General features: G+C 43.3%; 1 protein-coding gene across 1 annotated transcript in view; it reads left to right on the top strand.

Annotated features, from left to right (window-relative positions):
• Positions 1-442: 442 nt before the first annotated feature.
• The window catches only part of spock2 (SPARC (osteonectin), cwcv and kazal like domains proteoglycan 2), a 40,569-nt gene continuing 14,769 nt past the window's right edge, over positions 443-26,242 (top strand). The window contains exons 1-2 of the mRNA XM_061232306.1: positions 443-710; positions 25,110-25,155. Of these exons, the coding sequence (XP_061088290.1) occupies positions 522-710; positions 25,110-25,155 (235 nt within the window). The 5' untranslated portion in view covers positions 443-521. The remainder of the gene's footprint in view (positions 711-25,109; positions 25,156-26,242) is intronic.

Raw genomic sequence — 26,242 nt, 5'->3', positions numbered from 1 at the left:
AATGAAAAGGCTATCATTAGACTAGCCTTATATCGAGGCGCAACACAACCTAGGCTAAGCCTTTTCTGTAACTAATGTAGGCTATGTCAAACAGAATGCGACACCCAGTTTACACATTCAAATTATAGTATGCAGGTGTATCACTGGCACCCAATTTCCTGGGACATTCTTACCTGTAACGGTCGGCAATATTGTGCAGGGTTCACCTGCTCGCCACTATTTCGTTATCGCGTAATATGCTATCGGACACGCGCTGCGGATCTCTCTCTCTCTCTCTCTCTCTCTCTCTCTCTCTCTCTCTCTCTCTCTCTCTCTCTCTCTCTCTCTCTCTCCACCTCTCTCTCTCTCTCTCTCTCTCTCTCTCTCTCTCTCTCTCTCTCTCTCTCTCTCTCTCTCTCTCTCTCTCTCGCAGTGGCTCTGTAAGGAGAATCTTATAATCAGGTCACATTTCACAGTAGATCTCTACCCGAGAAGAAGTCAGCCAGCGTGAATCGCATATACGTACAGCATCACAAGCAGCCATGGTCGGGATGAGAGATCTGGGCTATTTTCTTGTCCCAGTCCTGCTACTGGTGGGGTCCACTATGCAAGTGGACGTGAAAACTGGAAAAGAAGCGCAGAATGCGGGGAATTTCATGGAAGATGAGCAATGGCTGTCCACCATTTCCCAATACAGCCGCAAGATCAAACACTGGAATCGCTTCAGAGACGTGAGTTCGCTATTTCAGTTATTTTAAGGCATGAACAGTAAAAGCCGTTTTGTCAGCTAGATTATCAGTTGATAAAATATTTGTGCAAGCACAGTTACTAGAGAAAAATAAACGCAAAGATGTATATGATATTTTATCTATGCGATTAATTCATTTTTACCGTAGGCTATAAAGCTATTATAAACGTTTCTCGTTCTTCAAGATCTTTGTAGGTTACGTACAGGAACCAAGCAAGTTAAGTGGACATATAAACAATGGTTGGCTAGTCAAAACTAACACAAATGAATTGATGCATGCTTCGGGGAAACCTTTCATGAATGTACACAGGTAGTACCCAATCACGACTTTTTCAAATAGCCACATTAGATGTGACAGTAGGCTATACATTAAAGCTATCAAATATTGTCGCCATGCGTAAAATATGCTATGCAACAAAGTTTTGGTAATTAGCCAGCTTGGTAAGGGGTAGCCTAGCTACTGAAATTCGCTCGGCAGAACAGGTTAACTAGGGAGTCAATGGCAGGCGCTATGTCAGTAAAAATATCTAGTTGTTAATTTACTATCTGAAATGCATTCATTGAAAAGAGTTGGACTTATGTTGTAGGCTGCTGTTTTCAAAGCATCCCATACAGTAGGGGAATCAGGATAGGCTACATAATTTGCGTTTCAATATTTCTTGCATTATTCTTTTTTTCTTTTTGTTGGCCATTTAAAATTTCTTGCAGAAAATCACGAAGAGATTCTTCACCACGATTATTTGTGTTGTCGAAGGTCAACTTCCATGAATTCCAAGTCATGGCCATAGCATATCAAGGATGCTTTGGAATATGCGTCTAGTTTTTTCATCAGTAGCCTAACATTTGCTTTTATTGATAACTGATTTTAGTTTACTTGTTATTATTTCATCCATAACGTTTGGCTGCATTTAGGCTGCGTTACTGCCGCTGGTTACATTACTTGTAACAGCAGAAATCTGAAGCTGTGTAACAGTTCATGCTATAGCCTACAACCAGCGGCTACAAAATGTTATCATTGAGCATTTCATTTATCCTTGCCACTATTACTACTGTAAGTAGGCGTATTACTAAGACACATACACACACTGTAATTGAAATACAGGCCTGCAGTAGGTAGAAGTCACAATGTGCCAGTAATTAACAAACAATCGTGCAGTTTCAAAAAAAAATTAACCATAGCTCAGTCAGTCATGCAGTATGAAGTAGGCCGAACAAGTGATTGAAAACGAAAGTACAGGCTCCTCAGACGAATTAGCTTCTAATGACATACAATATAATATCTTGATAATTCAGTTGTGGCCAATTGTGCTTAGAGCAGCTAATGAATAATTATTTAAACAACCCAGGCACTGAGCTTACAGTCACTGGTTCGTTCTGCTGGTTTCAGGCAAGACGCTGATAGTATTAATCAAACCTTCACATGTGGCATTTAAGCATGCAATTCAGATTCAAAACATATACGCATGCATACATACATACATACATACATACATACATACATACATACATACATATGACAGTTAACACCAAGTTCAAAATAATATATTATTTGTCTGTATTCTTTTAAAACCATAATAAATATTGTAACTGTCTACCATGACATAAGTCTTAAATAATATATAATATAATATAATAATAATCGTGATCATGTGCTATGATAGATTTTGTTCAATGTGCCATTAAATATATTAACTATAGGTCAGGGATGCATTTGTTTAGCTTGCAAAATGTGAAACTGAGATTTGTTTTGAAATTATGGGTACATTCTCTTCATTCTGCACATTTGTGGGAATAAAAATGAATTAAATGAATGGAGTGCTCAATACAACATGGATGACTGATATTCCCTGGTCTAATATTCCTGTTAATGGGAACATGACCTATATATACAGTCTGGTCTCTGCTTCTTTCAAATTGTCAGTTGCAGTAACTGACACTCATAGCAATTGTCAGAAGCCGCCTTCGTCAGGTGAAGGAAGAAGTAGTCAGGAAGTGATGGGTTTATGTCTCCAAGGACAGCGCTTCTTAGAAATATCATTGCACTTTTAAAGATAAGGACAATTATTTACACACAGACTTTGAATGCTAACAGTTCTAACCCCTGAGAGCAGGATTAAGCAAATAATTCCCAAGATGTTGATTGAAGATGTACACTGCAGAATCGTTCAGGGAATTAGTCAAATTGCAAGTGGGGAAGGATTAAGTATAAATTAGAACAGCATTATAAGTGGATAGGCTTTGCAGCTGTACATGGGCAACTTTGATATTCAAACCAGGGCCTTCAGCAGCCCCTGTATTCCTGAGATCAATAGTTATTGATTGGCTCACACCACCCTCAGCATATAAATGTATTTTACAGCAGCCGAACACTGAGGAAATACACAGGAGCTCACTGGCAGAATCTACCCCCCCCACTTCCATTTTCTTTTTTTTTCTAAATCAAAATATTTAAAAGAGAACAAGCGCTGCTCTTTGCTCCCGATGGAGTTGCACTCGGGTTTTGTTATCGGCTGCGAGATGCGATTGATTTGTTTTCCGTTTCAGAGCAGAGACGTGAGTCACATATGTGCCGCACTGCTCGGTGTGAGTGTTTTTTTTTTTTTTTGTGTGAAAATATCCCTTACCATGCGACAGGTTGCGAGAATGGGCGCCCCCTGTGTCCATCAACTGGGCATAGGGCCTGGCACCGTGCAGCCTTCCTTCAGAGGGAGCGCTGAAGCAGGCACATGCGTGTTGGTGAGGCGGAATATGAAAGCATAGTGCAGGGCGCTCCCAGGAGAACGGCAGTAAAGCAGAGGATAGTAACCACTTTGATTCCAGCCATCGCCTTGACAACTTTGGGCTCGCTGTGTTGTGGGCCTCAGCTGTTTTATACACAGTCTGATGACTCCATTTTCCTCCGTGCCCAAGACCTCTGGACTGGAAAAGGAGATTGCAGACATTTAATTGCAAACAGTTTTCAAATCATAAAGAATGTTGATGAAAGTAAATCGATTGGAGTTCTCTGTAGTCTACATATATTTTGAAAAGTGTTTTTGACAGTTATGTTTGGGCCAAAAAATGAGATAATTTCAATTTCTGTGACTGTATGGAAAGGCACTTCCGTTCCACTATTTTAATCTCTTGAATAAACAGAGAGTGTATGATTATACCGTCAATTTGAGCTCTCTGTGGTTTGATCCCCTCTGATTGCTTCTGATAAATTGCATGGCATGATCTTCTGACTAAAATAAAATCTAGACAAACTATTATTTCAACAGGACACCACACCGACTTTCATATCTTTTGAACACTCATAGATGATGTTGGTATATTTAATTAAGCGCATAAGTCACATTAGACAGATACACTCAGTGAGCATTTTATTTGGTAATTATTAGACTTATTTTTTTAACTTATTGGTCTTCTGCTGCTGTAGCCAATCCACTTAGAGGTTGACACGTTGTGTGTTCAGAGATGCTCTTCTGCATACCACTGTTGTAATGTGTAGTTATTTACATTGCTGTCACCTTCCTGTCAGCTTTGATCAGTATGGGTCTTCTCCTCTGACCTCTCTCATTAGCAATGCGTATTTGCCTGAAGAACTGCTGCTCACTGGATGTTTTTTGTTTTTCGCAAACTCTAGAGAATGTTGTGCGTGAAAGTCTCAGGAGATCAGCAGTTTCTGAGATACTCAAACCACCCTTTCTGGCACCAACACTCATTCCATGGTCAAAGTCACTTAGATCACATTTCTTCCCCATTCTGACATTTGGTCTGAAAAACAGCTGAACCTTTTGACCATGTCTGCATGTTTTTATGCCTTTGTGCTCACTGAGTGTATATACTGTACATATATTTTTTATCATACCATATCATATGCTTCCTAAAATACATTCTGAATCATTGTTAAGATATTTGTACTTTTTTATTCCTGTTCCTTTTTGCATGTGAATTTAATATTTTTTGTATAATTTTTATAATATTGTTTAATTTGTTTATTTTTTCTTGCTCAGAATAAGATTCATATAGTTTACAGTATATTCAAAATCTTTTCTACTGTTGGTCAGGACTTAGATTGCCCAAGGTGCTGGCAGATGTTGAGTGAGTGTGAATGGGAAAAATCTTGACACACACTAACATCATTAAGAACCAAAACTTTTCTCCCGAGAGTCCCTGACAACCCCATTATTCAAGAGAGCATGGTTCTTTGGAAGGTTGGGCAGGAGCAAATTGAGGGCATAGTACATGCGGCCTGTGGTCTCCTCCAGCTTCAGACAGCACGTGTACGGGTGGATGAAAAAGTCTGTTTATCCCGTCTGCCGTTTTGCATCGGGCCAGGTCTTACTCCCCTGTGACAGATCGAAAAGCCACTGTGTTCTCATATATCTATCATCATGCCACAAGCCGTCCCCTTGCAAAGCCACGTGATTCCCGTATTCTCCCGTGAGCTAACCGTCAGTGCTGAGCTGAAAACAAATGCAAATTTCCCCCCGCAAACTTCCTCCTCCCCGGGTGACATAATAGAGACACAAGGCGTCCTCCTGTCATCCAGCTGCCATCCTATAATTCTCACTGAAAGTGTTTATCCTGGGCAGCTCGTTACCGGAAAGGGCTCAGGGCTGCAGCTGAGGTAACTGGGCAGAAAATTGCGATCTGGCCAAGTGTTTGATGTTATCCCTGGATCCGAAGTGTAAACGAACCTGAAAATGACATTACTTCTGCAGTACGGCGGGCTTAAAATACATATTTTGAAAGACAAAAAGTGTAATGATGTATTTCAGAATCAGCCATTTAGATTCTGTTGTTGAATGTGTGTTACTTCACAGTTGGTGTTGATGTGCAATTGTTCTTTGTTGTATTTGTTTTTGTGCTTAACCACGGACTTCCGAAATATAATGTACTGTTTAGTAGACTGGAAGTGGAGTTAGCTGAGCAATCTCTGCTAGAGGGGTTACACCTTTAACCTTTTAAAGACCCTTTTGAGTAGTTATGGAATATCAAAGAGATGCATGTTGTTAATCTCATAAAACATTTTCAATGAAAACCTCCCATGTGACAGTTTTTGGGAGATATTTAGGTGTAAAATGAGTTAACAAATCCTGACAAAAAAAGATGTGATATCCACAGTGTTTTTGCTTGTAAAGTAGATGAATGGTAATTATTGCATAATTATAACGATTAAAATGTTTATGAAAACACAACCAGTAGGGTCAGACTGATGGATTAGTGGCACACGTTTGTGATGACAGATGTGCACCTTGTTCACAGCGTGTTTATAAAAAGGCGCTTTGCGATGTGCTAGATTTTTGTTTTAAAGATGAGTTGTTGAAAGAGAACCGCATGTTGTGCGGGAGAAGGGGACAGAATGTCCATTTGAAAATGGGAGGGAGGGTGAATTGTTGCTTCCCTTCCTCAATTTTGGAAGCCCGATTATAGGCTCACCCACCGCGCTAGTTCCCCCGCTGAGCCGAGCAGGCAGTGAACCAGAGGGCTCCACAACAGGGGAGGTGAGACTGCAGGTGTTTGACTGGTGAAAGGAGGCAGTATTATGGGATGAGGTGGAGATTATCTTGCTGACTGGAACTCTCCCTCCCTGAGCCACCAAGCTGCCTGTAAATCTGTTAAAGCAGGGCAGTATTCATCTTTAGGTTAGTTATGAAAAATCTTTTTTTCAAGCCATTTAAAACCTATTGTCTTGATTGTCTATCCTCTAAAGAAAATCAGATCAGGAAGTATTTTATAAAAAGGGAATTTGTCATATGGTTGCTACAATTCTTCTATTCTTTCTATATATAGAAGGCCTGTACTGAAAACAATAATAACACTACATGAAAATACATTTTATTTCATTGAAATGATCAGTTAACATTTAGTTTTTCGGTTTGGGGTAATACTAATATACATACATTATTTTCCAATGGAGTGGATTAGTGAACAGTGATATCTACAATGCCAAAGGGATCACCAGGCTGGTCTGGTCTATCCAGCTGAGGCTCATGTGAAATGATGCGTCCCACAGTCTGGATCGATCTGGAATGTGCCGGTGCCAACTGTGACCGTTGGTGCCGCAGGGCAGGGCATAATTGTCCACATTGTCTCCCAGAGAGGGATTTCAGTTGGCGCGGTACGCCTCCTGCTCGTCATTTTCTGTTTGTCAGGGTTGAAATTTGGAGTATGCGTTCATAATCTGCGTTCACGTGTTGACTTTGGTTTGTCAGTTTCCTGCCTCTCCATATTTGCATCTGAAGCAAAAATGTCATTAAAACTGAAGCAAAACCAATTTTCCACAAGGATTGAAATGGTAGCATTGGAAAGAAAAACGAAAGAAAAATGTTGTTTTGATACATGTAAAAGGCTCCTACAGGGATATTTATCTGTCTCAGTAATATGTTCTCGCTGGCATCTTTCTCACACGTCCCCCATTTGCTTTCTGGAAAGACGAATGAAACCAAGCATCTTCCTCAGTACTCTATAACGTACTGTCTGCACACCCATAACGTGAGTCTGAATTGTTAGTGAAAAAGTACAATATGCAGTGTGTTTGATATTCTATCACTGGCATGGCCATCCACATATTTCTCACGCTCATTACTATAAGAATAACTAAATTACCAATTACTAAATTACCATGTACCTACCAAGTTACTGATATAACCTTGAAAAATGTTTTAATGCTATTTCAGTTTTGCCTCTTCGGAGTAACATTAGAAATAGCCAGTCAGTCTCCACTGGGATTGAACCTCACACCTGGGACCAATAGGAAGCCTTGCATAGAATGAACCAGTCAGTCACTCCACTGATGTAGTCAATCCATCAGGGATATCTGTATGTAATTTTTTTAGACAAATACATATATCAAGGTTGCAGCCTTTTTATGACATCAGAAGAGTGTCAAATGATTTGTGTTTTTTTGTATAGTTCCAAACCTGGTGGAATGTGGGTTTTTTTCTGCTGTAAAAAGATTTGTGTGGTGCTTATTCTTCATTTAGCCTTCTTTCTTCGAAGAAATATGTGTCTTATGTGTTTCAATAGCAAAACCTTACATGTACTAATTGGCAATGGAAAAACACCTCAGCTCCTCTCTCTCTCTCTCTCTCTCTCTCTCTCTCTCTCTCTCTCTCTCTGTCTCTCTCCCTGTCGCTCTCTCTCTCTGTCTGTCTCTGTCTCTCTCTCCCTCTCTCTCTCTGTCTCTCGGTCTCTCTCTCGGTCTCTCTCTCTCTGTCTCTCTCAGTCTCTCTCTCTCTCTCTCTCTCACACACACAAAGAAAATGCAGATTCTCTTTACAGCACACAGATCTTGGAGCAGACATTCATGAGGCCACACAGAGAGCGTGTAGTGACTGGAATAATGGGTCCTTTTCAGCCCGTAATTAATTGATAGCTCGCCTGCGTCCGAACGTAGCACTCCCATTAGGTCCAAAAACCTGCCGTGGTCACCTCTGGAAGACTGCGTTCCCTCCACGCCGTCACCAGGATGCATAACTTTTATTCACATTCCGTTATATTCCCAGTTTAAAATGAACAGGGCCACTGGAGCAGAACTCCTTCGGTGGACAGACCTCCTTCGCACCCACGGCAGTGCAGTGAGAGAGCTCATTAAAGAGCGTGCCGAGCTCCAGTCTGCAGGGCTGCTCAGGACTGCACCTGTTACGCTGCTGCTGAATCTTTAATGAATGGAAATGGCTACATCCTTCCCAGCAAATGGCTTCTCAGTTCCTCAGCCTTTATCATTAGCTTAAGAGCAGTGTGTATTCGTGTGTGTGTGTGTGTGTATGTGTGTGACAGTGTGTGTACTGTAGGTGCGTGTTTGTGTCTGTGTGTGTGTACATGTGCGTGTTTGTGGCTTGGCCCTACAGAACAGGCTTCCCCTTCCTGCTCTTGTTCATTCAGGCTCGGTTCTGGTGCTTGTAACCCCTTCCCTTTATCAGCTGGGTGTTTGGAACTATATAAAAGATGTAAATCTATTTACATTGTTGTGATGTCATGCAACCTTGATATACACTCACTGAGCATTTTATTAGGTAGACCTGTACATCAGCTTGTTAATGCAAATATTTAATCAGCCAATCATGTGGCAGAAATGAAATGCATAAAAGCATGGGCTATACATGGTCAAGAGCTTCAGCTGTTTTTCAGTCCAAATATGGGGAAGAAATGGGGAAGAAATGTGAAATCAGTGCCTTTGACTATGGAATGACTGCTTGTGCCAGACAGGGTGGTTTGAATATCTCAGAAACTGCTGATCTCCTGGGATTTTCACATGCAACAGTCTCTAGAGTTTGCAGAGAATGGTGCAAAAAGCAAAAACCATCCAGTGAGCAGAGGTTCTGCGTGGAAAAATGGCTTGTTAATGAGAGAGGTTAGTGGAGAGGTCCAGACTAGTCAAAGCTGACAGGAAGGTGACAAACACCACATTACAACAGTGGTATACAGAAGAGCATCTCTGAACATGCAATGCATTAAACCTCTTAAGTGGATAGGCTACAGCAGCAGAAGACTTAATAAGTGTAAAAAATAAGTCTAAGTGTATCGGTCTCAAAAAGTAGCAGCCCAAGATGAGCCTAGTTGTGAAAAGACTAATACAGACATTTTTAAATGACACACAGTTTTTAAATAAAGTAATTCGATTATTTGATAATCTACTAGTTCAATAATGTGGAAATTAGACAATACAACAACCTAGGATCTTCACATGAGTAAATTCTACGAGTAAGAATGTAAAAATTTGGCAACATACAACAAGCTAGAATCTCTGTACAAGTAAGTAAAGGAATGCTGTTCAACTGAGAATGAGTCTCTCGTGGCCCTCCAATACTGTTGGTGTGGAGCATTTATCAATCAGCCAGTTGGAAGGCATTTACGGCACATCACTCCCACACACAAATACACACTGCATTAAAGGGTACAGATTGCTAAGTGGCTATGATCTGCCAACAAGAATAATTTGATACATTTTTTCTCAAACTCAGGATATGAATGTGTCATATCACACATTTCATTCATAAGAAAGTCAACATTCGCGACACAATAAACACAGGATTTAGTCCTGAGGTCTTACAGCGACACATCTTACTCAGCCCTCTACTATTGTTACATTTATTCTGCAGCAGTCTCCAGGTGAAGCAGTTCCTTCACACTGATACTTGGACCAGAATCTGTCTCCTTATGAGATACTCAACGAAAATGCAAATGAAGATGATGGAGAGATTTCTCAAAATATAATTGCATTAGCATAATGTAATTTATCATAACACAGACGGATTACGTGTTAGAGTTACGAAGCAATATTATGCTGTAGTCTAATGTTCTTAAAACAAGACGTGTGAAACAGGACTTGTCAAATACAGGAAGTGCTAACTGAAAGATATCCATACTCTTGTCTCGCATTTTGTGTGAAATCTGACAGTAAATGTTTACATAACTCGCTGAATCCAGGAATTCACGAAGTGTTCTGCTGACGGCTAATGTTGCTATCCAAAACCAAATAATGAAGGAAGTAGGCTGTTATTATGTGTCTACAGTATACAATGCGAAATTACAATATTTGTAAATGAGGTTAGTTGCTGTTTTCTGAGGCTTAATGATATGTTAGTAGTAAATAGCCTGTCCGCATCCTCTGTTGTGAGTGGAAATTGAATAAAACAAGACTTGTGCAAGCATAGCTTTCTCAAAACGCCTAGCCATTTTCAAAACATTTTGCCTACATTTAGAAGGTATGACAGTGCCGTGTTTGCCAGTACCTGCAGCAGTATTGGAACCTCACATGTCATCCCCACTGACACAGTGAAATAGTATTGAATCAACTCTTACAGGTCACAGTACAGGTCACATGGTGTATGGCCGTAGGCGACATGGCTCAGGCCGTAAGAGCAGTCGTCTGGCAGTCGGAGGGTTGCTGGTTCGATCCCCTGCCCGGGCTGTGTCGAAGTGTCCCTGAGCAAGACACCTAACCCCCAAATGCTCCTGACGAGCTGGTTGGTGCCTTGCATGGCAGCCAATTGCTGTCAGTGTATGAGTGTGTGTATGAATGGGTGAATGAGAAGCATCAATTGTACAGCGCTTTGGATAAAGGCGCTATATAAATGCCAACCATTTACATGGTCTCTATTGGAGCTGCATTTAACTAGAGTTAAATGAACACTGGACATTTTACTGTGTGCTGCTGTGTGTGACTTACCTGCTTCTTATCACGTCACAGATTTCAGCTCGCTGTCTACCTCTGTATGTAACCAGCGACATGAAAATGAATTCATATTTGACAGAATAATGTCATTTCAGATAATCTAATAGTATGCTAGGTTCCAATTAATAGCACAATAGCACAGTGGAGAAAAAGAGAGAGCAAATGTGCTCCGAATACCATGTACAAGACATCGTCCAGGGTCAGAATAACAGTGCAGCCATCTGTGATTTTCAGCAGCACTGCAGCTAATGAGGATCACGAGTCAAGTGTGATTGTTTTGATTTTGGTGCATGTGTTGTTGTGTAAAAACGAATAAAATGAAGAGAAATGTGCAGATTTTTAACAGGGTGGTCATACATTCGGTGGATTGCAGCGGTTCACTCGGTTGAGAGGCGAGGTGGCGAGAGATAGAGATAGAGAGAGAGAGTGGTGGATTGAGAGAGGGAGAGAGAAATACTGCAGTGATCCTCAGCTACCTTCACACAGGCGTAGGTGAGCCTTAATTGAGTAGTGCGATCCGTTTCTCTTATTCTGCTGCGGGGGATAGAACTCCCCGCCGAAGTCGGATTTATGTCCTCTGACAGCGGGAGTGGAGTGCGGCGGCACTGGCTGACGTGGACGACCCCCCCCCCCCCCCCCCCCTCGCCCCCACCCACACAGCCCTCCCCCGCCAGCTGCAGAGGTGGAGCTTAAAGCACTTCCCGCTGCTTTTCCTTTTCACGAAAACGTTCAAAAATCAGATGTCGCTCGTCGCTGGCTTCCGCTACAGTCCCCCCTCCCTCCCTCGGATCCTCGTGCGCTTTGTCAGAGCTCGCCGTATGCGTACGTATGTATTTCACATAAATGTGTGACTGTGTTGGGACCAAAGCATATTTGGCCTGGCCTGATGCTCGCCAGGGAGTAGCATTGAAACGTCAAGCTGAATAATTAGCTGATCCCCGGTTCCCTTTTTATCCTCTATGTGTTATTCCCCCTGGAAGTAGTCGAGGAGTAGTCTGCGTTTCAAACGGTGGTGACGAGACTGTTCTCAACGGCGTTGCTATCACCGTGACGACAGAGGTGCGAGAGCATTTCGGCGAGAGCGTGTCGATGGGGCTTGAACCTGACAAACAAACAGGCTTTTCTGCAGGCACCAATTAGGAGGCCTAAGTGTCAAAAGTGGAAGCTTCAGAGCCTTTCTTCCCCTGTGAGAAGCCCGCATTCACTGTAAACACATAGGTTTTACAATGAAAACTGAGGCTGGCTAAAGATTCCCCTGCTGAGTGTGAGATAAAACTGGTCACATGAAGAAGGAATGTGAAGAAACATTGACCATGACCACGCATAAAGGCAGGAATGCCCACACGCATTCACACACACATTCACACGCACAAGCACACTCACACAAGCATACACACACCACACACAGACACACACCACATATACACACATAGGCACACACCCCACACACACAAGCGCACACACACACACACACACACAGGCAAACACCCCACACATACATGCGTATATCCACACACACACCCTGTCCCTGTAAGGGGAATGAATCCAGTCGGCAGTCTCTCAGGTGGTGACAGGATGATTGTTTTTCTCCTGCTCCTGCTGGGTTAATGGACTTGGTCTTCAGGGCCGCGTTGCATTGGCGTGTTCCCACTATTCTCCTCTCCTCACCAGCAGTGAGAGCTCTCCGGCCCCCAGTTCCCAGTCCCCATCCATGCACACTGCAGAGAGAATGCTGCCAATGGAAACACACCTGGTACAATGTCCTTACTGCATCACAACCAACCCCTCCCCCCCGACACACACACACACACACACAAACACACTGACACACACACATGCTCGATCACACCTGCACGGACACATGCACTCAAATACACACACACACCCGCATACTCTCACACACACGCACCCACAAACACACATACACACATTTGAACACACGTACTCACACAAATGCACACAAATGCACACAGATGCGGACACACACACACACACACACTCAAACACACCTGCTAACATACAGGCATCCACAAATACACTCGCACACACACACAGCTTGTTTTTCTGTCATTGGAATTGAACCATGCCCTCCAAACCCACAGGGACAGCTGTGGCAGCATGCCCAGGTTTGTGTCTGAGATGGACGGGGGGGAGGAGCCTACCTTTGACACAGCATCGCCCAAACACGGCTACCCAAATCCCGGCTACCCAAATCCCGGCAGCTCTTTCGGATGCGGACGCCTCCCTAGGGCGCTGTTGCGGCTGTTATCTGTTAATGATTTCATCTGCTTACAGCACCTGGCCTCTTACTGCACCTAAACCCCCTTCTGCCCCTCCCCTGGCCCAACAATGCTGCTGCTGTCTGATAATGCTGGAATGTAGAGCAGCGTTCATTGGCATGATTAATAAAAGCAGGCTTTCTGCTTCAAGCCACAAATGTCCTCTGCAGCGTTTTAAATGGCTGGAATGGGTGCAGAGAGTGGCCCGTGGTCTGTTAACTCCACCGGGACAGGGGCGTCCCACCTTGGGCTGACCTCCTTCGTCACTAGTGCCACCTGGGACCCAATCTGCCACTATCGGGCCATTTCGTGCAGTGCCACCCAGCTCCCAGCTACACCGGCAGTGCAGTAAATGGCTTCTCTCCCGTGCCTGAGAGCCCCTCCTTTTGTGGAAGTGTTTTCTCCGTGGCAACAGCGGCATGTTTCCGGGGAACGGCGTGTTGATAAGTGATGATGGCCCGGCTTGTCCGAGTCGCCGCGGTAGGGTTCGTGCTAATTTCCCGGGATGGGCTCCGTAATGGATGTGCTGAACAGATTCATATTGAGATGACCTTAATCAGGAAAATTGTACAGCGGGAATGTGCAACAGAGCGGAATCGCTAATGGGCTTTTTTTTTCTCAGTTGAGAGAATGCATCAGAATCTCGTTTTCTGTTGATACACCCCACTCCTACACACACCCCAAATAGCCAAAGGAGTGTCCTGATTGCGGTCCACCGTTTGAATACCCTCAAGCTACGAGGGAATTTTGTGTTGGAAGAAAACAACGGATCAACAGTGCCAGGAACCACGACAAAGCAATTTGTGTTCATTCCCCAAACAGATAGGAGTGAAATTAAATTCTGTATGACTGCATACTGAACAGAGTCCCAGTGATTAACTCTCCTGCATCTATCTGCTGCTGCGAGCACTGATTTGCTTTGCCCACTCTGATGCACATTCTGTTCCCTGATTGAACGGGTGGCTCTTTGCACTGCAAGATAGTAACCTTGATGCATTGCAAATAAGACCTACATTTGTGGTCAGCCATCTAATAAGGATGCACATATGCAGATTGAAAATATGTTTCTTTCTTCTTTGTTGGCTGGGTGCACACAGAGATGTGAATGTTAATTTGCAGAATGTTTGAACATCAGCGTTTCTGTAGCTTCCACCTCTTGCTTCTTTCATACATTATTGTGGTTATTGTGTACCTTCAGATTGTTACTTCACACGCTCATGTGAAAAGGTCAAGTGTAACGACGAGGAACAGGCAGATCAGAGCAAATTGCAGGATGTAGCTCACAGTCTCTCAGAAGATCTGCCCGACAGATAGTTTACATCTAAGAACAGAAGAAGCCTTGTACCTCAGTGATATGAAAATGCGATTTGACACTGTGCTGTTTGAGCAAGTATTAGACACATTTAAGATAAGTTTAGCACAATGTACTGATTAAGACCTTATTGTTGTTTGATTAAAAATGAATTGAAGCAATAATTATTTGAGATTTACCTATGAATTATCTCAGATTCCACATAATTAGATTTTTATTCATTTTCACTTGTTTGAGTGATGATAAATAAACAAATCACAATAGTACTACAGGTTAGTAAACCTCATCTCCCCTGCAGAACCTCAGTTGAATCTTGCAAATAAATTCCATCACAAAGATAGCGGTTGGGGTTGTCGGGTGGGCCATCCTATCGCACCAAAGGTAATGACTCTGTAATTGGTATCCTGACCGCACCAGTGCTATCTATGGCCTCTCGCCCCACATCATTGGCTGTATTGTCGGAAAAATAGCCTGAATATTGTCTTTGAGAGACAGAAAAAATAATTACAAAATAATTTTTTAGCAAACTCTCTCATTGCCCATTGTGTTTAAGTACCATGCTCTCTTAAACCATGTTAATGGGATGTTATCTGGTTGTCCTCTATCCCTATGCTGACAATTGTATTACTTCATGGCTTGGGAGGAAAAGCAGCGCACACACTCCTGCGTGTGCTGGATGGGCGGAAACCAGTTGAAAACCAGCGGGAAAAAAAACCTTTTTGAGCGGAAACCAATGCGGTGCAATTTGTTTTGTTACATGAAACATATATGTTTTACTTTATTTGTATACAGGTACCTATTGTTAGAAGCAGGAGGAAACTTTCTTTAGAGGTATACAATAACTGAGCTTCTGTACCTCCTACAATATTCATGTTTGAATATTTAAATATTCAAATATCATGAATCCTTTGATGACAACATCATACTGCTCGGTCCTGCTTCTAACAACATACGGGAATTCGTAGATGGCCTGCTCTGTTAGGACAGTTCTGCCTCTCCCAAACCTTCCAGTTTCCAGCTCTGCCCCTCTGAGGGTAAGGTCCCCCCCTTTTTTTCAAGCACATAAGCAAGCGGCCAACCGACCAAGCCTTCCTTGACTTGGTCGGTTTTTCACACAGACATTTCCAGGTAGTCAAGATAGTGGACATTTTGGGGCTTGATTTGTGGGATTTGTGGGCGTCACACAGCTGCTCTGGCAAATTTCACATTTTTTCATTGCTGATTTCGGGATGATTCAGCTGTCTTCTGGTCTTTGGACTTTAATTTCAGTTTTTGGGACTGTTTTGGGAGACACGCTGGGGTTCGGTTCTTCCTCTTTTTCTTTTGTGACTGTCCATGTATATTACTTCTTTGTTTAAGTTAACATACATCTTTTAATTTAGACATTGACTATTCTGTAACTTAATAAAGCTCTCAATTTTATTAATTGTGAGTTGTTCATTTTGATAAACGTTGATCCAACAGGTTGCTCTGCTTATCACGGAATTTGGCAATTTATTGGATAATTGATATATTTTGGTAATACTTAACAAATGAAATATATACATGAATACATAAATGAATACATTTATTTTACATGTTGAAGGGTTTTAACAGTTGATGCGCTTGTGCTCAGTTTTCAGAGTGCCAAACGTTAAATGAGGGCGTTAATTGTTAAAACTGCTGGATTCAGAAATGAACCATAATTCACCTTAAGCTTCACTTCCCCGACAGTAGCATAGTCTATGGAGGGAGGGTTAGGGTCAGCATGTTTTTTCTCTGACAAGGGCAGCACCTCAGGCCAATGAAGAGCCTGTGATCTGCCTGCGTCAGTTGCGCATGAAGCCCAGTCATCCAGCACAGTGACTGCGCAGTGAAAGGAGAAGTGCCAGGGGGTAAATGGGATACTTGGGACAAGGCGAATGCTTGCACGCTCCATTTCATAGACGATGTGTTGGAGATGGGATGGGCCCGCAGATATCCTAGGGACATTCCAGACGATAGAAAATAGGGGGATAAAGTTTCACTGAAAAAAGAAAGGACAGAAGATGCCAATAGCCAACCGCAGTGATGCAGTGCTCCGTCTGACCTTCAGGTTACCCAGACCTGCGATGTCATCTTAAGATGGTGACATGGCAAGGGAGGGTTATCAATATCTGCAGGCCCTTTGGCACAAAGATTTCCATCGCCATCACATCTTTTCTGACATCTTTCTGGATCTTGATTATTGTGACCACAGCAGTCTGTCCCAAAGGCACTGACTGATTATTTTATTTGCAATTCTTTTTCATGGAGATTATGGTGCATTCATCAACAAAAATCAATTCTAGGTTGTCCATTATATACAAGGATGCTCAGGGGTGCATGTGTCTATGTGTTATATTGGCAACCCTGCCAGAGTCGAGGTGTAATTCAGGGATTGCTTTTCGTGTGAATGAATGCACAGTGCTTTGATATGGGGCCGTGATTGACAGTTATCTTTAAAGGAATTCGATGTGAAGCGTCAGCTGTTCTGTGAGATACTGGTAGAGTGCCTGACAGACTGCAGTCCAGCCTTCGTAGAAGCCAATGCCCCTGCTGTAGACCTGTGTGTTCTGATCTTCTGGTTGGTTTAACTCACAGTGCTCATCGGCAGAAGCGCTGACATCTCCAAGACAGGGGCGTATGAAGACGTTAGGTGAGGGGTGGGGAGCCAGGAGGGGCTGCCTCTACCCCCTGCTTCTCTCCAGGTTTTGTAGTCCTCACTGGGGCGCAGGGCAGAGTGAAACCCCGCTAGCATGTTCCCGGTACACCTGACCGAGCCGTGAGTTCTGTCAGAATAACCACATCAAGCGTTCGTCTGCTTCAGAGCTATCTCCAGGTGCTACTTCCCATCGTTCTCAGCTTTGAAAGGCCTTCTCCCTCACCCTCACCCCCTCAAACACACACACCCCATGCCTGTTCCTCCAAGTTAAGACGGGCCCCATCTGCGCAGTCAAAGGCGAGAGCTCCGGGCTGCACTTTTGATGTTGTGGCTGAGCTGGTAATTGGGAGCACTCAGTCGGAGACGCCCGTGCTCAAAGCACAGTGCTCTAGGAGTTGCACCTGTTTTGCAACTTTTTGCGATGCAAAAGAATGTGAAAACAAAAATAACATACAGTAGTCGTGACTGAAGCTGGTCTACATGTGAATGTCATCGCAAGGGACCTGCCCGTGTTGTGGTCTGCAGTGTTTATTCTCCTCCACAGGAGAAAAGAAAGCAGGCAGGTAGCACTGTTGGTCATTCCTCAGAAACCATCATACCTCTGCTGCATTATTCACTCAGGGAAAACAGGCAGTGAGAGGCAAGCTGGAAATACAGCAGGCTAAGAAATGAGAGCTGTCCGAGACCCTAAGCACCATATTGCGCTTTACTGATTGTTATGAAACTAAATGGGATAGACCACAGAGAAAGGAAGCAAGCAACCTGCATTCTGTTAAAAAAAGGAATGCTGTCAGCTGGCTGTTGTCCATTATCCATTGCAGGGCCGATGACATAGAATGAGCTGGTATCACTCGGAACAGATGGAAAGGGAACAATCAATTTCTGTAAGTACTTGTAGTCAGTGTAGTGTGAAACAACGCTTTTCAACAATCCGGCCTTCAAAATGTCAGAGACGATTGCCTAATGTGTTGCCACACACCACCCTGAGTGCGATTACCTGTAACCATTGGTTGTTTGTTCCCTGTTCGTCTGATTGCAGAGCTACTCACGCATACTCACGGAGATGGTATTCTAGGACTGGGTGCTATGCTATGTCTCCTTTCTATACGTTTTGTGCCATTGTGCTATTTGCCTGGTGCCGCATGCTTCCACCATTTCCTGTATGTTAAATTTGAAACTGCTGTCAGTCGCAGTGAAAGTAGCCTGTATTCAAGGCATTTGGGAATCGCCTGGCCAATGTGCACTGCATGGATGGAGAATTAGGATGTCACGGAAACAAAGCAATGTCATGTTTTAAAGCAGATACTATGCTGGGCCTTTAATATTATAAAATAATATATCACATGATGCACTGGCAGTCTCTGTCTGCTCACATCTGCTTAATCAGTGCTCCGCCCGTAGTTCTTTTTCTACTGTAAAATGTGTTGGGATGTTTCTTGGGCGTGACTCTTTTTCTGTGTGGGCAGGACTGGGTGTGAATACAGTGCCTGTGCGGTGGAATCAGGTTTCAGCAGAGCGTTTGTAGCTAGCCACGGCATTGGACAGAGGTGAAGAAGAAAAGCAAAGTGGATTGACAAGCTGACCGAAGTCAACCTTGGAATTGCTTTTCCATGATGGTGACAGCTATTGAAATGGAGATATAAAACTAAAAACAGCATAAAAATGGATATACAGTATATAGTCTTTGATTGTAGGGCCATAGCACAGCATAGCAAAGCTAAATAAATATGGCATAGTATGCCTTTAAAATGTTTGAAAAAGCCAAGAGTCTTCTGCTGTGAAGGACACTGTTGTTGCATAAAATACAGCGCTCCACAGTGTATTACAGACACCCACCCTCCAAGGCAACTTCAGAGCCTGCAGATTTCAGCTCAGATGATCACTTTAATTAAATACTGTGTTGACTGCCTGGTCTCATATTCCCGCTGGCCTTCATTTAATGGAAATGTTGCTGAAAAAGAGTCTTCAAAAGTGAACACTTATTAGTCATTTTCAATGATTAACATGCTTCTGCTGTTTGCTTCTGCTGTCTCAAAGCAAATGTTCGACACTTGACACTAGTGATTTTTTGAGTGTGCAGTAACAGATATCGATCAGTTTGACACCGCCCTAATCTGTTATGACGTGTCTTGGATCTGAAATTGTGGGGAAACTGGAGAGAGTCAGCATCTTTTCTTCAGGTGCAAGGCTTCTGTATCACAACCCTAGAAATGCTCAAGGGAAAAGGTGCTGAATAATAAGCAGAAGTACAGCTACAGAATTAGCTGGTGTAAGTGGCACGAGTGAATCTGCAACGGCATTAGCTCCTTGGCAACCACCAAAGGGCATCATGGGAGATATGCCACGGCTTCAATTATATCTGACTCCAGGCAGGAGACTGAATGCAACAGAGCAAGCGACTCATGCCACAGGGTATTGGGCACATGAATTTTATAAACATTATCACTGTGACCAGACTGAAGGAGGACAATGTAAATTTGGGGAGAGCAGTCTGTTTATAATGAGGGTAAAGTTTAGGGATCAGGGCAGCGCTTCCAAAAATTCCCAAGCCCATGAACAGCTGTGCTACACACACTGTAAATGTAACAGGTGGAGTGTGTAATTTCACTGGTAGGAATGCTTATTAAAAATCTTTTTTGGGGAACAGCTGGTTTAGGGATCTCAGGCCTCTGGGCAGGGTTACCAGAACTTTTCAAAACATGCACAGCTGGAAGCATAATCACGGAGGACGAAGTGCGATGCTGTCAGACCCGACAGCGGACCCAGGGTGGACCCTGTTGGAACCTTTCATGGACAGGCATATGTGACTATCAGAATGGATCTTGGACCGGGGTTAGTTAAGACACAAATACATTACAAAATCGGGACTACATACAGGACCGATACTAGCAATTTGAAAACCGGGCATCCGTTAACACTTCCAGTGGACTGAGGCCTGTGATGTGGGCTGCAGCTCCGCCCAGCTTCCGTCCACGTCTGTGGAGCGATTTGCCACAAACCCCTCGGTGGCGGTGAGCTGTTAGCAGAGCGAACCACCACCTCTGCAAAAGCTGTGCCCAGCAGGGGGTGTAAATCAGCATGGCGGAGATGTGCTCACAAAGCCCTGTCACAGGAAGACTGTTCCGCGCATCTCCTGAAAGGCTGACACGGCTACCTCAGGCCTGGAGCGCCTGATAGGCTCTCCTTCATTATGGAAATGCTCAGGAGCGTGGGCCCATCGATCAGCCGGCATTTATCCAATCTCTCAGGGAGAAAAAAAGGACACTCCGTTGGGAGAAATGCAAAAAATTAAGCGCCGTGATGAGCCAAATGCGAAGTAGAGGACAGATTTCATTTAGCATAAGGCGTAAGGTGTCACTGGTTATATTACAAAACACTTTGCTTCCTCACGAACGATTAATTTTTTTTCTCGGTTGCGAAGGACAAATATTCATTGCTTCATTGCTCTTTATCTGAAGTCTATTACAGCTTGTTACAGATGAAGACATTGTGTATTGGTGGACACATTTCTAATAACCTGACCAAACAAACGGTTAATTGACAATGAAACACATGCAGGTAAAACATTACGGAAATGTCCTAAATATTTGTTTCTTGATTTAAGCTGAAATTGGTTGTCATCATTTAGTGGAAACAAAAAGTCTCCTTCCACTGTGGTCTACTGCCACTCATACACAAGCATATAAGATATAGTAGCAGTTTCGCTGTGGGCATGTTTGAACCATGACGTATGATGGATCATTGTGGTGAGGGGATGAAGATTTCATGGCTGCATTTCCGTGTCCTTGTGGGTTTTCCCTGGCTGAGGTTGGCCACACTTCAATGGGATCACGCTCTGCACTTCTAGCTGAGAGGGCCACCTTCTGCAAAATGGCTGCCCCTCTGCAACACAACAGAACCCCGGCCAACGACTCATAGCTGGGTGTGCGTGGGAGTCCGCCGGTTCCGTGGCTTGCCCAATCAGCGATCGGTTTAGGAGCGACTTCACGCAGCTAATTGGCAGAACGTGGCCTAGGAGCACGGTTAGGGCCAGAGCAGTTTGGAGGGGCTAATGGCCTGTACATGTTGTTCCATGCTGGGCAGGCTGAAACATATTGTGTCAGGTGTGGTCAGCAATGTCCTGGAGCCCTTTACTGAATGCATTAGCAGAAGGTCCAGAGGCAGCCTGCCTGCTCATGTTTATTACGCTCTCCTGGACTTGCCCCGGGGTCTGTATTAAGCTAACTTTCACCCCTGCCTGCAGTAAAGCATGGTACGCAAATGCCACGTTTACCTGAATGAAAGGTAATTGACCTTTTATTTTGGCCCCTCTCATCTGCCGCTGGCCTACCGTGCATTTACGGGCGCGGCACAGACAGAGGTGTCGGAGGAGGGCATGATATTTCTGTCAGTTACCAAGGAAGGCTAGTCGGAGGTGAGACGCACTGGCTCCGGATCAGGGATGCTCCGCCAGGCTCGCTGCCAAACCCTGTCAGGCTAAAACCGAAGTGGCCCTGGAGGACAGATACTGCATCTGGGGTCCTGCTGATAGTCAGGCTCCATTAGCCAGCGATCTGTATTACAGCAGCTGCATTACAGCGCTCCTCACAAACCGACGGGAAAAGGTGGGCTCTCTGATATGAATCTCACTGCTCAGGGGATCCCACAAACATGACCCCTGATCTCCCCACCCGCTTCTGCTTCGCCTGGTTTCTTACTGGGACTGGAAATCAGAGCATTGCCCCACTGCTCCTTCCACTGGCATGATTAAATATGTCCAAGCCAAATACTCAGTATCAGTGTGTATAACACAATACCGTTTATGATGAAGAGCTCACAATTTGCACATTTTACTATTGTATTTGATGAACATATTGTTGGAAGTTAACCTTAACAGTTAACCTAACTGTAACCTTAACCCGATACAGATGGCTGGAACCGAGAACAAAGCTATCTTTTGTCCCTTGGCAATATGAGGACAAACGGATTTTCATTTGTTTTTGTTCTTTACTATGCCTGAAGGAAGGAGGTGCAGAGAGAGGAGGCAGGCTGTCTCTGTAGACCTTAAAAATAGCCTAACGACAATGGAACAGGGTAATAGAAGACATTCTAGTGGAAACAGAGCCATTAATCAGAGGTGCCGTTCTTCTGGCTGTTATAATTTTGGAACAGACAGAACAACTTGCAGTTATGTATGTTTAATAACAAGATACATAGGCCTCTACAGAAAAGACTGATTGCTGCACTCACTTTGTAACAACGGGTCAGTAGGACTCAGTAGATATCCCACCCTTGCGCATATAATTTCTGGGAGACCGACCGACCAACCGCGATGACGAAGGTGGTGTACTCAGGATGTATTTGGTCGTTTCACATTAATATAGAATAGCATGTGGAATAATGCAGAGTCATCTGCCCAGACCAGAGAACTGTGTTGTGGTGGCTGCAATGCATCGCATTCATGGCTAATGTGGCACTCTAGCCAGCTGGACAAGGTTATTCTCCATTGGGAGTTTGACTCCATTCCCCAAAACTGAATGGAGGGGGTGTGCATCCTGACAGGTATGGCACAGCGTTATTCACTTAGAATCAAGGGGGAGAGTTTCCCATGGGCCATTTACCATGTGAGAAACACTGGTATCACGCCCCACAGATATTAGGGTGGGCCAAATTACTGCCAACGAAGGGAACATTTACTTCTGTGAAATGGCCCCAGATATGAAATCCCAAGGCTTCGGTTATGATCAATACTTATTTCAGGTGTCACACTTTACAACCTTTTTGGCGCTCCCTGTATATGTCGTAAATTTTTATGGTGATATATTTTACATTGGGCAACAGCAAAGCTAAATGGATGGATATTCATTTCTGGGGAGGGCTTGCGTTTACTAGCACGAGGCAAAGAAATAAGTCAAAGGGAGGTATATTTCTTCCAAGTTTACTAGGCTATTAAACCGTGAAACAAATGTGGAGCCTCAAAGTATATGGGACTGAGTCTTAATACACTTTCCAAGATAAGTGTTCTTTTATGAATTCTCCTGCCAAAATGCTTAAGCATTAGTAACATATTTGTTTATTTGGTGAGGGCAGAATCCTTCTTTTTAACACCTGCTGCAACAACATTTATACTATACACTTTGTGTGTGGATCCTTTTCTCACACAAGGGTGCAACCGTGTAGCATGGGTGCAACGATGTAGCACGTTTGTGTCATAAAAATGGTTTGTGGGCAAATAAAATAGTAATTACTGCCATTTTAAAATTAGTTGTTTATATGATACTTTTGCGATGCGTGTGGGCCTCCCATTGGGCTATTTCAAGGCTTTTTTCTGAGTGCATGTGTGGTTCTCCGCAAAGGAGCTGCAGAAGAAGTCCTTGGAGAACAGGTGTAATTAGGGTTTTTCGGATGGAGGGAAGGGTCCTATGGATAGGACCTGTGCCAGCTCACAGAACTGGTGGCTCATCATCCTTTGTTAATAGAGCCCCATAATCTGCTCTGAATTTCTTATGCGTTTTCTCCAGGGGATGCCAAAGCAGGCTTATATTTGTAATCAGCACGCATCAAAAAGATGACAGTTTAACTGCTGCTAGGCTGGCTGTAAAACAAGACTCGCCGTTGGTTTGTGCACTGCATGAAAAGCGGCGCTTTCTTTTGTGAAGCAAGTCTAGTGTTTTTCCCCTAACTGTCTTTCTCTCTCATCTCTTTCTTTTCCTCTTGCTTCTCAATACCCCAGGAAGTGGAGGTTAGTAACAATTTCTAATCCTGTGCTGTGTCCATGTCACTCTCCCCTGATATCTCTTAACCTGAAGTGCGGGAAGATCTCCAAGACTGTGTTACCTGCCCAGTTCAATCAGGGCAGTTAATGTCTCCATTAGCAAAAAAAAAAAAAAAAAAAAAACCCACATTGGATTCTAGGGGTGACCCTTCAATCAAAAGCCCCTCTGCATTATTATCATCATACAGTCTGTATGTACATACTGTGGTTCTCAAGCAATTTTGAGGATTACTACTAGTGGAATTTACACACGGTTTCTAAACGTAATCCCCATTGAAATCAGATTAACGCTGAGTTAATCATTCAGGTTAACGTCATCTTGGCAGTCACACGGTGAGAGATAAGACACAGATCAGACACAGTGTTAGTCACCTGGGTCCATCGGAAAATTCTAGAGCTCTCTAGACGGTGTGCTGTGTGCAGGTGTTCTTGGTTTCCATGGCTAGAAATAGGCCCAGGTATTTCTGAGATTCTGCAGTGGCATGTGACGTGTATCACAATGCTACTCCGCTATCACTGGGGACAGAATCTAAAAACTGAAGTTGGATTTCAGTGAAGTGTGCAGAATTCCCTGGGAAGGACAGAGAGCCTCTGTGAGGGAAAATTGCTTCTCAAACAAGGAGGTTTCTGCTCTAGATATCGCAGCTGCCATCAGCTGTGGGAATCTCAAGCCATGGACCGGATAGTTTGGTCCAAGCTGATTGGTGATGGAACATCTGTTGTGAGATTTCTGGTGTGAAATGCTCAAACCGAGCAACCAGTGTTTCAGGCAGTCTGCTTTCAAGTAAATACTGTTGGGTTCTTGGAATATCTCCCCAGTCCTTCTGAATGTCTTCCAAAGTGACTTGGCCATTTATTTACTTTTTCATTTTTAGGAGTGTGTTTGTTTCTTTTATTGCCACTGCAATATTTTGATGCCAAGTGCAGTCCATGAAATTGTGAAGTCCATAGTCCTTCCACTAACAGTTTGCATGGAAGACCATTTTAAAGAACTGTTCACTTCACCTTCTGGATTGCATAAAATATGGCATGGAAAAATGTAACATGATATTTATTTGCATGGGATTGTGCTGCATGATTGCATTGTGGTGTAATATTATTGTTGATGGGACCAGTGTGCTATTCTTCTCTTCTCAAGTATCTGCACACATACTGTGAACTGAACTTTGAGGGAAATGCTAACATTTAAACATTTTTCCTTCCTCCTCAGGACGATTACATCCGAACACTGGAAGAAAACCAAAGCTCTGATGAAAGTAAGTACAATCTGGAGGTTATCTTGGCAACGATACGCTTTATTCAGGAAATTCGCTTCTTAGGTAGAAATACAGCATGTGTGCTATTGAGGAGAGCAGCATTATTTGTCGCTGAACAGAATACACTGTACTATCTAATCTATTATCTTTTGATGCCCTTTTCAAAATCATTTAAGTCGCAGATAGGTTGCCAAAACCATTCTTAAGAGTATCTGTTCTATCAGTTTGAAGGACGTATTGCCTTGGTTAATGCAGGCTTATCGGTTGTTGTATGTTAAACTGGTACCGCTGAACATCAGATGAAAACAGGCCTGGATTTCATCCTGTCAGTCAGATGAAGTCAGGAAATGGTTTACTCCTTGCCCAGTGATCACTTGCTGATTCTATTATTTGCTGGTAAAGGAAGGTTAAGCTTTTAAAGTGGTGTAGGTCATATTTCTCTTATCTTTCTAATCAAGATCCCATTCTTTGGATGCTCACCGATGTGGCTGCTGACTAAATGACTTTGTTCTTTGCACATATGCAAATGGAATTAATGACGGAAAGTATGTCCCATTTATTTCGAGGCATTAGCTTTATTTAATTGCAGAAGCACCAGATGAGGTCATGGGCTTAAAAGCTGGCCCTAGATACACACATCTTGGAGGATAAAATGCCATATTTTGAATTTGGGGTGAAAATGGAAGTGTTTGGAATGGAGGAGTGCATTAGTGAGACATACATTAATGTGTGCATAATTGCCACAGTGACTGAATTCCAGTAAAAGCCCTAGCGCTTGATTTAGCACGCTGTACATTGGGCTGTGTTTCTACAGAACACAAGTCTGTGCGCTATGCTGTGAACCAGGAGTTAGTTGCCTTGTTTCTTGCTGCATTCTGCAAATGTGTACATGTATGCAGTAATGTTCCCACTTTATGTTCATTAGTCTCCAAAATAAATATCTTGCAAAGCTCCATCATTTGGTTTAGGTATTTTATTTTAATTTAAGCATCTGCATTATCAAATCATCAAGCATATACAGCAATTCATTAGTCTTTTCCAGATTTTACCGACAACCTTTCACTGCAGTGCGTGCAAACATGCACAT

This window comes from Conger conger, chromosome 2 (genome assembly GCF_963514075.1).
Source record: "Conger conger chromosome 2, fConCon1.1, whole genome shotgun sequence".
Taxonomy (NCBI): Eukaryota; Metazoa; Chordata; class Actinopteri; order Anguilliformes; family Congridae; genus Conger; species Conger conger.
The sequence above is the reverse complement of the archived record's forward strand: the minus strand, read 5'-3'. Positions and strand labels throughout refer to the sequence as shown.